General features: G+C 49.5%; 1 protein-coding gene across 1 annotated transcript; it reads right to left on the bottom strand.

The window, feature by feature from the left end:
* Positions 1-464: 464 nt before the first annotated feature.
* LOC129705648 (uncharacterized) lies at positions 465-2,176 on the bottom strand. The gene has a single exon (XM_055649315.1). The coding sequence runs from the start codon at positions 1,417-1,419 to the stop codon at positions 595-597; it is 825 nt and encodes a 274-aa protein (XP_055505290.1). The 5' UTR covers positions 1,420-2,176; the 3' UTR covers positions 465-594.
* Positions 2,177-11,235: the final 9,059 nt, after the last annotated feature.

Here is an 11,235-nt window from a genome sequence, read left to right as displayed (position 1 = left end):
CGTTTCGCCGAACACCTCCACTCAGTCCGCAATAACCAACCTGACCTCCCGGTGGCTCAGCACTTCAACTCCCCCTCCCATTCCCAATCTGACCTCTCTGTCCTGGGTCTCCTCCATTACCAGAGTGAGCAACACCGGAAATTGGAGGAACAGCACCTCATATTCCGCCTGGGCAGTTTGCATCCTGATGGCATTAACGTTGAATTCTCCCAATTTTGCTAGCCCTTGCTGTCTCCTCCCCTTCCTTAACCCTCGAGCTGTCTCCTCCCAACCCCCCGCCCTCGGGCTCCTCCTCCTCCCTTTTTCCTTCCTTCTCTCCCCCCCACCCCCCATCAGTCGGAAGAAGGGTTTCGGCCCGAATACGTCGCCTATTTCCTTCGCTCCATAGTTGCTGCTGCACTCGCTGAGTTTCTCCAGCAATTTTGTGTACCATAGACAGGAGACTACTTCCTGCCTCCTACTTCCTGTGTGCAACTGACCTTTAAACAATAAAAGTCCAAGAGATGGAGCTATTGCGCATAAGCTCCAGCAGAGGACAGAATACTCCCCACCTGACATCGATAGATGCCACTACTAACATCCGTTAAAGTAACCTCAGGATCCTTGTCTCTCAGGAAGGAGAAGAATGACCTCAGAGACAGGTCTCATGTAGCTCTTAGAAGTGCCGTGAGAAGCTGCCCTGACCTCTATCTTCCGCACTTTGCCATCACTGCTTGGGAAAACAGAGGTAACTAATCCCATAGGCCATTTGTTACGGGACAGCTGGCTGTCTTTCAAAAGCACAATGTCTCCAGTTTGCAGATCTCTGCGTATCTCATTCCATTTACGTCTGCTCTGCAGAGTTGGCAAGTACTCCCGTCTCCAGCGAACCCAGAACTCATTGGCCAAGGTTTGTACCTGCCTCCATTGGCTCTTGAAGAGGTCTTCCCCTGTGAAATGGCTTGGAGGAGCTGGTACGTCAGACCTCTGGGTAAGTAGCATTGCAGGAGTTAGGAGGAATGGTGAGTCTGGATCAGAAGAGATTGGCACTAATGGTCTGGCATTGTTTGAGTAATGGGACTTGTGACGTGGACAGATTTCGACATCTAGCTCTGGATCAATCAACTGAAAGGACTCTCGCACTTCAAGAGAACATTCTGGCGGCTTGTGCAGAAATGCAGGCCCAGTAAACCATGAAGTGTTGGCAAGCTGTGATGCTGACACTGACCTTGTTGCAAAATCAACTGGATTTTGATCTGTTGGCACATAGTGCCACTGTTCCGGGCGTGTAGTCTGTCGAATGGGTCTGACCCTGTTGTGTACATAGACAAAGAAACGTCTGCTGTCATTGAAGATGCACCCCAGGACTACCTTGCTATCACAGTAGAACTTGACTGCGTCAGGATGGAGGTCAATCTCATCCAGTATCAGGTCCGCCATCTCCACCGCCAGTACCGCTCCACAGAGTTCAAGCCTAGGTGTCGTAGGTTCCAGTTGAGGAGTCAACTTAGCTTTCCCCAGGACAAATCCTACATGGCATTGCCCTTCTTCGGAGATTACTCTAAGGTCGGCTACTGCACCGATGGCTGTGTTGAAAGCATCAGAGAAGAGGCTCAACTCTGTGTGTTTAGCACTAAGAAGAAGAGATATGTGCGTGAGATATGAAGATTCTTCAAGCCTTGAAGCGAAGCTCTCCACATTTTCCACTCCTCTAGCTTTATCTCTGGAAGTGGTGTGTCCCAGTCACAACTGTCAATGGTGGAGAATCCACGCAGTAGTGCCCTTCCTCGTATGGTCACTGGTGCCACAAAACCGAGGGGGTCAGAAAGGCTGTTCACTGCGGCCAAAATTCCACGTCGAGTGAATGGGTTTTCTTCTGCAGAGACTTTGAAGGTGAATGTGTCAGACTCCATTTCCCAGTACAGTCCGAGGCTTCTTTGCATTGGTAAAGCTTCATCAGTCAAGGAAAGATCCTTTATGCCTTCTGCCAGGTCTTCAACGGGGAAGGCTTTCATGACTGCAGCACTGTTTGTAGCGATTTTGTGCAGCTTCAGGGGTGACTGAGCGAGACAAGCTTGAGCTCGTTTCAGCAGATCGATGGCCTTGGACTCTGTGGGCAAAGAGATGAGCCCATCATCTACATAAAAATGTCTCTCCACAAAGCGACGTGTATCGGATCCGTACTGTGGATGCAGGGATGATTATTGCCGCTAGCTCCCCCCCCCCTCCCCCCCTCTCTTCCTACCTCGGCCTCCCTCCTCCATCCCCCCCCCCTCTCCTCCTCTCTCCCCCCCCCCCGTCTCTCCCCCCCCTCCTCTCTCTCCCCCTCCTCTCTCTCCCCTCTCTCTCTCCTCCCCCTCTGTCCCCTCTCCTCTCTCCCCTCCCCTCTCGCCCCTCTTCTCTCATCCCCTCTCTCTCGCACCCTCACTCTCCCCCCCCTATCTCTCCCCCCCTCCCTATCTCCCCCCCTCCCTCCTCCCCCCCCCCCCCCCCCCCCCCCCCCCCCCCCCCCCCCCCCCCCGGCTCTCAGCTTCCCAAACACCTTCTCCATAGGAATAGCCACTCCACTAACTCCCACTGTGAAGACTGATACAAAATGGTTATTCAACTTTCCCCGTTTCTTTATTCCCTATTTTCACTTCTCCTGCTTCATTTTCCAGCGATCCAACATTTCTCTTGCCTCTCTCTTTCTCTTTATATAACTGAAGAAACTCTTGTATGTTATTTAGCTAACCTTTGTATTTCATCTTATCTCCCCGTACTGTCTTTATAGTTACCTTCTGGTGTTCTTTAATAGCTACCCAATCCTTTGACTTCCCACTAATCTTTGCCTTCTCTTGTAGTTTTATACTCTCCTTGGCCTTTCTTGACATTCACGGTCACCTCTTTCTCCCCCTAGAATCTTTCTTCCTCTCTGCATCCTCCAAATTATTTCCAGAAATTCTTGCCATTAGTGTTCCACCGTCATTACTGCTAGGGCCAGCTTTGGCCAGCTCTCTTCCCATATGCTTCTGTAGTCCCCTTTGCTCAGCTGTAATACAGACACACCCGACTTCGCCTTCTTCCTGTCAAATTGCAGGTTAAATCATATCATATTGTGGTTGCTACCTCCTACCATATAACCATATTACCATATAACAACATCAGTCTGAAGAAGGGTTTCGGCCCGAAACGTCGCCTATTTCCTTCGCTCCATAGATGCTGCTGCATCCGCTGAGTTTCTCCAGCAATTTTGTGTACCAACCATATAACAATTACGGCACGTAAACAGGCCATCTCGGCCATTCTAGTCCGTGCCGAACAATTATTTTCCCCTAGTCCCATCTACCTGCACTCAGACAATAACCCTCCATTCCTTTCCCGTCCATATAACTATCCAATTTATTTTTAAATGATAAAATCGAACCTGCTTCCACCCACCTCCACTGGAAGCTCATTCCACACAGCTACCACTCTCTGAGTAAAGAAGTTCCCCCTCATGTTATGCCTAAACGTCTGTCCCTTAATTCTCAAGTCATGTCCTCTTGTTTGAATCTTCCCTACTCTCAGTGGGAAAAGCTTATCCACGTCAACTCTGTCTATCCCTCTCATCATTTTAAAAACCTCTATCAAGTCCCCCTTTAACCTTCTGCGCTCCAAAGAATAAAGACCTAACTTGTTCAACCTTTCTCTATAACTTAGTTGCTGAAACCCAGGCAACATTCTAGTAAATCTCCTCTGTACTCTCTCTATTTTGTTGACATCCTTCCTATAATTAGGCGACCAAAATTGTACACCATACTCCAGAATTGGCCTCACCAATGCCTTGTACAATTTTAACATTACATCCCAACTTCTATACTCAATGCTCTGATTTATAAAGGCCAGCACACCAAAAGCTTTCTTTACCACCCTATCTACATGAGATTCCACCTTCAGGGAACTGTGCACAGTTATACCTAGATCCCTCTGTTCAACTGCATTCCTCAATTCCCTACCATTTACCATGCACGTCCTATTTTGATTTGTCCTGCCAAGATGTAGCACCTCACACTTACCAGCATTAAAACTCCATCTGCCATCTTTCAGCCCACTCTTCCAAATGGCCTAAATCTCTCTGTAGACTTTGAAAATCTACTTCATTATCCACAATCCTCCTAGTGGTTCCTTTGCCTTGAAGATAGACAGAAAAACCTGGAGTAACTTTGGAGACCCTCGACCCAAGAAGTAACCCATTCCTTCTCACCAGAGATGCTGCCTGTCCCGCTGAGTTACTCCAGCTTTTTGTGTCTATCTTCGGTTTAAACCTGCATCTGATGTTCCTATCTACACATTCTTTCACCTTGAGTTCCCTTATCAAATCTGGTTCATTACACAACACTAAATCCAGAATTGCCTTTTCCCTGGTAGGTTCCACTACAATCTGCTCTAAGAAATCATCTCAGAGGCAATATCTAGTGGGAGAGTCCAGGACTAGAGATTATAGCCTCAGATTTAAAGGATGTTCCTTTAGGAAGAAGACAAAGAGGAATTTCTTCAATCAGAGGGTGGTGATTCTGTGGAATTCTTTGCCACTATGGAGGCCATCTTTAGGAATTTTTAAAGTGGAGATTAACAGATTCTTGATTAGTTAGGGTGTCAGGGGTAATGGGGAAAAGACAAGAGAATGGGATTGAGAGGGAAAGATAGATTAGCCTCTATAGAATAGTGGTGTAGACGTGATATGCCAAATGATCCAGTTCTGCTGCTGATGAACATATGAACAGTTTAGAGATATAGCGTGGAACAGATGTATCGGCCCACCAAGTGCATAGCAACCAGCGATCATCAATACATTGGTTCTATCCAACACACTAGGAACAATTTACAGAAGGCATTTAACCAAAATGTCTTTGAAGTTTGGGAGGAAACCAGAGCACCAGGAGAAAACCCATGCGGTCACGTGGAGAATGTACAAAATCCATATCGATTGCACCCGTAGTCAGGATTGGACCCGGGTCTCTGGCGCTGTAAGGCAGCAACTCTACCACTGGGCCACCCTTTAATTTAAAGTGTTAACTTATTACTTTGCCTCACAATTGCCATTATGGAGGCAGGGTGAACTAAATGATTGTTCTGTGGAGAGCAGGAGAGATCGTCTCTCAATCATTCCAGATTATTCTCATCTCCTGCTTTGTAGCCCTCCTCCAGATCAGTCTCTTGTTGTTCACAAGACTTTACCACCCCAGGGCTAAGCTACTCCTTCAAGCCACTCACACTCCTCTTGTCTCCTTATTACAGAACATCCCTGTTGCTCTCTGCACTTAGAACATTAATTTGTCACTACCTTTTCTTTGTTGAAAGGCTATTCACCTTTAGACTTTAGAGATACAGCGCGGAAACAGACCCTTCCGCTCACCGCGTCCACGCCAATCAACGATCACCCCATTTAATAGCAGTATCCTACACACCGGGGACAATTTATTATTTTACCCAAGCCAATTAACCTATAAACCTGCACGTCTTTGGAGTGTGGAAGGAAACCGGAGTACCTGGAGAAAACCCACATGGTCACAAGGCGAACGTACAATCACTGTACCAACAGCACCTGTGGCCAGGATCGAACCCGGATCTCTGGCACAGTAAGGCAGCAACTCTACTGCTGCGCTACTCTGCCGCCCAGATGTATTTGTTAATAGAAACAAGGAACTGCACACACAAGGTTATGAAGTGCTGGAGTAACTCAGCGGGTCAAGCAGCATCTTGTGGAGAACATGGATAGGTAACATCTCTGGTCCGATCTGAAACGTCACCTAGTCAAGTCAAGTCAAGTCAAGTTTATTCGTCACATACACATACGGGATGTGCAGTGAAATGAAAAGTGGCAATGCTCGCGGACTTTGTGCAAAAAGACAAACAAACAACCAAACAAACTACAAACACAATCATAAACACACACATATTCTTTTACATATTAAATATTGGAAGAAAAAACATTCAGTAAAGTTAGTCCCTGGTGAGATAGGAGTTTACAGTCCGAATGGCCTCTGGGAAGAAACTCCTTCTCAACCTCTCCGTTCTCACAGCATGGCAACGGAGGCGTTTGCCTGTCCGTAGCAGCTGGAACAGTCCGTTGCAGGGGTGAAGGGGTCTCCCATGATTTTATTGGCTCTGGAGTTGCACCTCCTGTTGTATAGTTCCTGCAGGGGGGCGAGTGAAGTTCCCATAGTGCATTCGGCCGAACGCATTACTCTCTGCAGAGCCTTCTTGTCCTGGGCAGAGCAATTCCCAAACCAGATGGTAATATTTCTGGACAAGATGCTTTCCACAGCCGCTGCGTAGAAGCACTGGAGGATCCTCAGAGACACACTGAATTTGCTCAATTGCCTGAGGTGGTAAAGGCGCTGCCTTGTCTTACTCACGAGTGCTGAGGCGTGTGATGCCCATGTCATATCCTCAGAGATGTGGACTCCCAGATATTTAATACAGTTCACCCTATCCACAGTAACCCCATTTATCCTCAATGGAGTGTACGTCCTCGGATGATGTGCCCTCCTAAAGTCCATGATCAGCTCCTTCGTTTTTTTGATGTTCAAGAGGAGGCTGTTATCCTGGCACCAGAGTGCTAGATCACCCACCTCCTCCCGGTAGGCCTTCTCGTCGTTGTCTGAGATCAGGCCCACCACCACAGTGTCATCAGCAAACTTAATTATTTAGTTGGAGCTGAACCTAGCCACACAGTCATGTGTGTACAGGGAGTACAATAGGGGGCTGAGGACGCAACCCTGGGGCGATCCTGTGCTCAGGGTGAGGGACTTTGATGTATTCCCTCCCATCTTGACTACGTGGGGCCTGGCGGTGAGAAAGTCCAGTACCCAGGCACACAGGGAGGTGTCAGTTATTCCTGTTCTCTGGAGATGCTGCCTGATCCGCTGAGTTACTCCAGCACTCTGTGTCTACCAACAGAAACATTACCTCTGCTTCTCTCTTCATAGTTTCGACTGGACTGCTGAGTATTTCCACCTTGCTGTTTTATGTCGCTTGGAATCCTGAGGGATACAGAATTAATTTAACATGAATTATGGCTTTGATAACCTCATATTCATTTTCATGTTTAATCACATCTATTCAATTACACTGAGCAAGATGCTGCTAATTGCATTACCCTAAATGAGAGAATAGAGTGTAGTAAATTCACAATGTTGTGGTCCGCAATGTCCAGCAAAATGAGATGAACTAATTTACCCAGTGAGTTAGACATTTCCTTCTGGGACTGGTAAATGTCAATATATCGTGAAACATATAATACAGGAAAAGACTCATGCTGGCTTGATAATAGAACACCACAGTCTACGTCTTCCACGACCAATGTACTTTGGTGATCTTCTAATTGTGTTTTGTACATTAGATTACTTTAGAGGTATAGCGACGTAACAGGCCTTTCAGCCCACATCGACCAATGATCACACCAACACTAGTTCTATGTTATCCCAGTTTCACATCCTGCACACTAGGGGAAATTTACAGAAGCCAATTAACCCACAAACTTAGTGTCTATCTTGCATTTGATAAATTGGTTCTTGATTTGGTTTCGAGATACAGCGTGGAAACAGACCCTTTGACCCACCAAGTCTGGGCCGACCAACAATCGGTCAGTACCCTGGTTCTATCCTACACTCGGGACAATTTACAGAAGACAATTAACCTACAAATCCGAACATTTTTGCAATGTGGGAGGAAACCGGAGCACTCAGAGGTAACGGATGCGTTCACAGGTCGAACATGCAAACTCCGTATGGACAGCACCTGAGGTCAGGATCGAACCCTGGTCTCGGGCGCCTGTAAGGCAGCAACACTACTGCTGTGCCAACCTATATCTTGTGTTTTTGTACGGTCTGTCGATCTGAAATTGGATGTGAAGTTTATTCATCATTTGTTTTGTCTGAGTCCATCCTGTCGCAGACTTAAGGGCCTGTCCCACCAGCATGCGATTGTATGCGTCTAGCGCGACCAAACATGGTGGCTTGAGGCGTACGGCCTCGCGGGGCCGGTCCCACTTCGATCGCCGGAGGCGTATGGAGTTGTGCGGGGCTGGACCTGACATCGCACGGGGATCCAAAAATCTTGCACTGTCCGAATATCCCGCGCGACAACGGCCTGTCGGCCCGCAGCCGCATTGAGGCCGTACGCAATGTCTCGATGGGCATATGCAATGTCTCGACGGGCGTATGCAGCGTCTCAACGTCGTACGCAGCGTCTTGACGGCGTACGCCTAGCGCGTGCTGTTGCGCGATGACATCACCGCCCGCCGTGCCGTTGCGTGATGACGTCACCGCCCGACGCCGTGCGACGTTCAAATTCAGTCGACCCGCCTCCTGCCCAGCTGATTGGTGAGTATGATGTCAGGACCAGCCCCGCACAACTACAGACGCCTCCGCGGTTCGAATTGGGACCGGCCCCGCGCGGCAGTACGCCTCAAGCCACCGTGTTTGGTCACGGTAGACACATGCAATCGCATGCTGGTGGGGCAGGCCCTTTACCTCTTTATCTGACACCCTTTTGTCTCCTTTATCACAGGCCTTTGTCCACCCATCTACCAATTAAAGCTCCCTGTATCCATCACTTGCCGGGCTGTGCCCCAACCCCAGCTCTTCTCCAGCATTCTAACCCCTAATACAATCAGTCTAACAAACATGGCACCTCATGGATGTGAAATCAGTGGACTATTTCTGTACATTTTGCTAATGGGGGATGTGCTTAGTTATGGTAATGCTTTACTGAACTGTTTGTAAGATAGGAATGTCATTGTGTGCGTTTGCACTTCACACATCAGTGGCATTAAAACGCACTATTGTGCCATTGTCCTCCAAGATGAATGTGCCTTACCTTAGTTTAGGTAAGACACAAAATGCTGGAGTAACTCAGCGGCTCAGGCAGCATATGTGGAGAAAATGAATAGGTGATGTTTCGGGTCGGAATCCTTCCCGAAATGGCACTATTCCTTTTCTCCAGAGATTCTGCCTGACCCGCTGAGTTACTCCTGCACTTTGTGTCTATCTTCAGTATAAACCAGCACTTGGATTTCTTCCCACTTGCCTTAGTTTTGTACAGTTTATTGTCATGTGTACCGAGGTACAGTGAGAAGCTTTTATGTTGCATGCTGACCAGTCAGCAGAAAGACTATACATGCCCGGTGGGCGGCGCGACTCTGGTCAGCAGCGGCCTCTGCAGTCTGTCCGCGGTTTATTATTTTCTGTCTGTGTTTTAATGTAGTTTTTGTTATTTTTTGTTGGGGTGTGTGTGTGGGGGGGTGGGGGTGGGGTGGGAAACTTTTTAAATCTCTCCCTGCACTGGAGACCCGACCTTTTTTCGTCGGGTTTCCGTTGTCGTTGGGGCCGCAATGAGGAGCGGCCTCCAACAGGAAGAAGCCGGGGACTCTGGTGCTACGACTCACCGTCGCCGTCGCGGGGCTGGCCGAGTCCGGAGCGGGTGGAGCGGTGGAGGAGCGCTGCTGCTGCTGCTGCTGCTGCTGCTACCGGAGAGTCGGAGGCTCCAACGGCAGGTCTGTGGACGGCGGCACCGGGAGCCCGCGGCTCCCTGGAGGGAGACCGCTTTTCAGGGCTCCTGCAACGGCGACTTCCCCCGCCCGAGTTGCGGGGTTGAAGAGCTCCTGGAGCGGGGCCTAACATCACTGCCCCGCGCGGCTTGGAATGGCCGCGGGACTCTGCGAGCGCACGCCGGGGGCTCTAACAGCAAGACCCGGTGTGCGACCTCGCATCACCCGGCGTGGCTTTAATGGCCGCGGGACAATCGCCATCGCCAGCCGGGGGCTTTGACTTTGACTCTGACATCGGGGGGGGAGAGTGCAGTGGAGAGATAAGTGTTTTTGGCCTTCCATCACAGCGATGTGATGGATGTTTATGTAAATTATGTTGTGTCTTGGGTCTATGTGTTCGTAATGTATGGCTGCAGAAACGGCATTTCGTTTGGACCTCAAGGGGTCCAAATGACAATTAAATGTATCTTGTATCTTGTATGATTACAATCGAGCCGTCCACAGTGTACAGATACATGATAAAGAGAATAACATTTAGTGCAAGATAGAGTATAGTAACATCCAATTAGAGATAGGTTACACAAAAAAGCTGGAGAAACTCAGCGGGTGCAGCAGCATCTATGGAGCGAAGGAAATAGGCAACGTTTCGGGCCGAAACCCTTCTTCAGACTGATCGGGGGCGGGGGTGGGTGGGGACAAGAAAGGGAAAAGGAGGAGTAGCCCGAAGGCTGGGGGATGGGGGGAGACAGCAGGGGGGCTGAGGAAGGGGAGGAGACAGCAAGGACTAACAAAATTGGGAGAATTCGATGTTCATGCCCCCGGGGTGCAGACTCCCCAAATGGAATATGAGGTGCTGTTCCTCCAATTTGCGGTGCTGCTCGCTGTGGCCATGGAGGAGACCCAGGACAGAGAGGTCGGAGACGGAGTGGGAGGGGGAGTTGAAGTGCTGAGCCACCGGGAGGTCAGCTTGGTTATTGCGGACCGAGCGGAGGTGTTCGGCGAAACGATCGCCCAACCTGCGCTTGGTCTCACCGATATAGATCTGCTGACATCTAGAGCAGCGGACGCAATAGATGAGGTTGGAAGAGATGCAGGTAAACCTCTGTCGCACCTGGAACGATTGCTTGGGTCCTTGAACGGAGTCGAGGGGGGAGGTAATGGGACAAGTGTTGCATCTCTTGCGGTTGCAAGGGAAAGTGCCCGGGGAGGGGGTGGACCGAGAGGGAAGGGAAGAATTGACAAGGGAGTTATGGAGGGAGCGGTCTTTGCGGAAGGCAGATATGGGGGGAGATGGGAAGATGTGGCGAGTGGTGGGGTCACGTTGGAGGTGGCGAAACTGACGGAGGATTACTTTTTGTATGTGACGGCTGGTGGGGTGAAAGGTGAGGACTAGGGGGACTCGGTCCTTGTTGCGAGTGCGGGGATGGGGAGAGAGAGCAGTGTTGCGGGGTATGGAAGAGACCCTGGTGCGAGCCTCATTTATGGTGGAGGAGGGGAACCCCCGTTCCCTGAATAGTGAGGACATTTCAGATGTCCTGGTGTGGAACGCCTCATCCGTGGAGCAGATGCGGCGTAGACGGAGGAATTGGGAGTAGGGGATGGAGTCCTTACAGGAAGCAGGGTGGGAAGAAGTGTAGTCCAGATAGCCATGGGAGTCAGTGGGTTTATAGTGTATGTCGGTCAGAAGTCTATCACCTGCGATGGAGATAGTGAGGTCAAGGAATGGTAGGGAAGTGTCGGAA

The sequence above is a fragment of the Leucoraja erinacea genome, chromosome 2, assembly GCF_028641065.1.
Source record: "Leucoraja erinacea ecotype New England chromosome 2, Leri_hhj_1, whole genome shotgun sequence".
Lineage (NCBI taxonomy): Eukaryota > Metazoa > Chordata > Chondrichthyes > Rajiformes > Rajidae > Leucoraja > Leucoraja erinaceus.
This window is presented reverse-complemented; position numbering and strand designations above follow the sequence as displayed.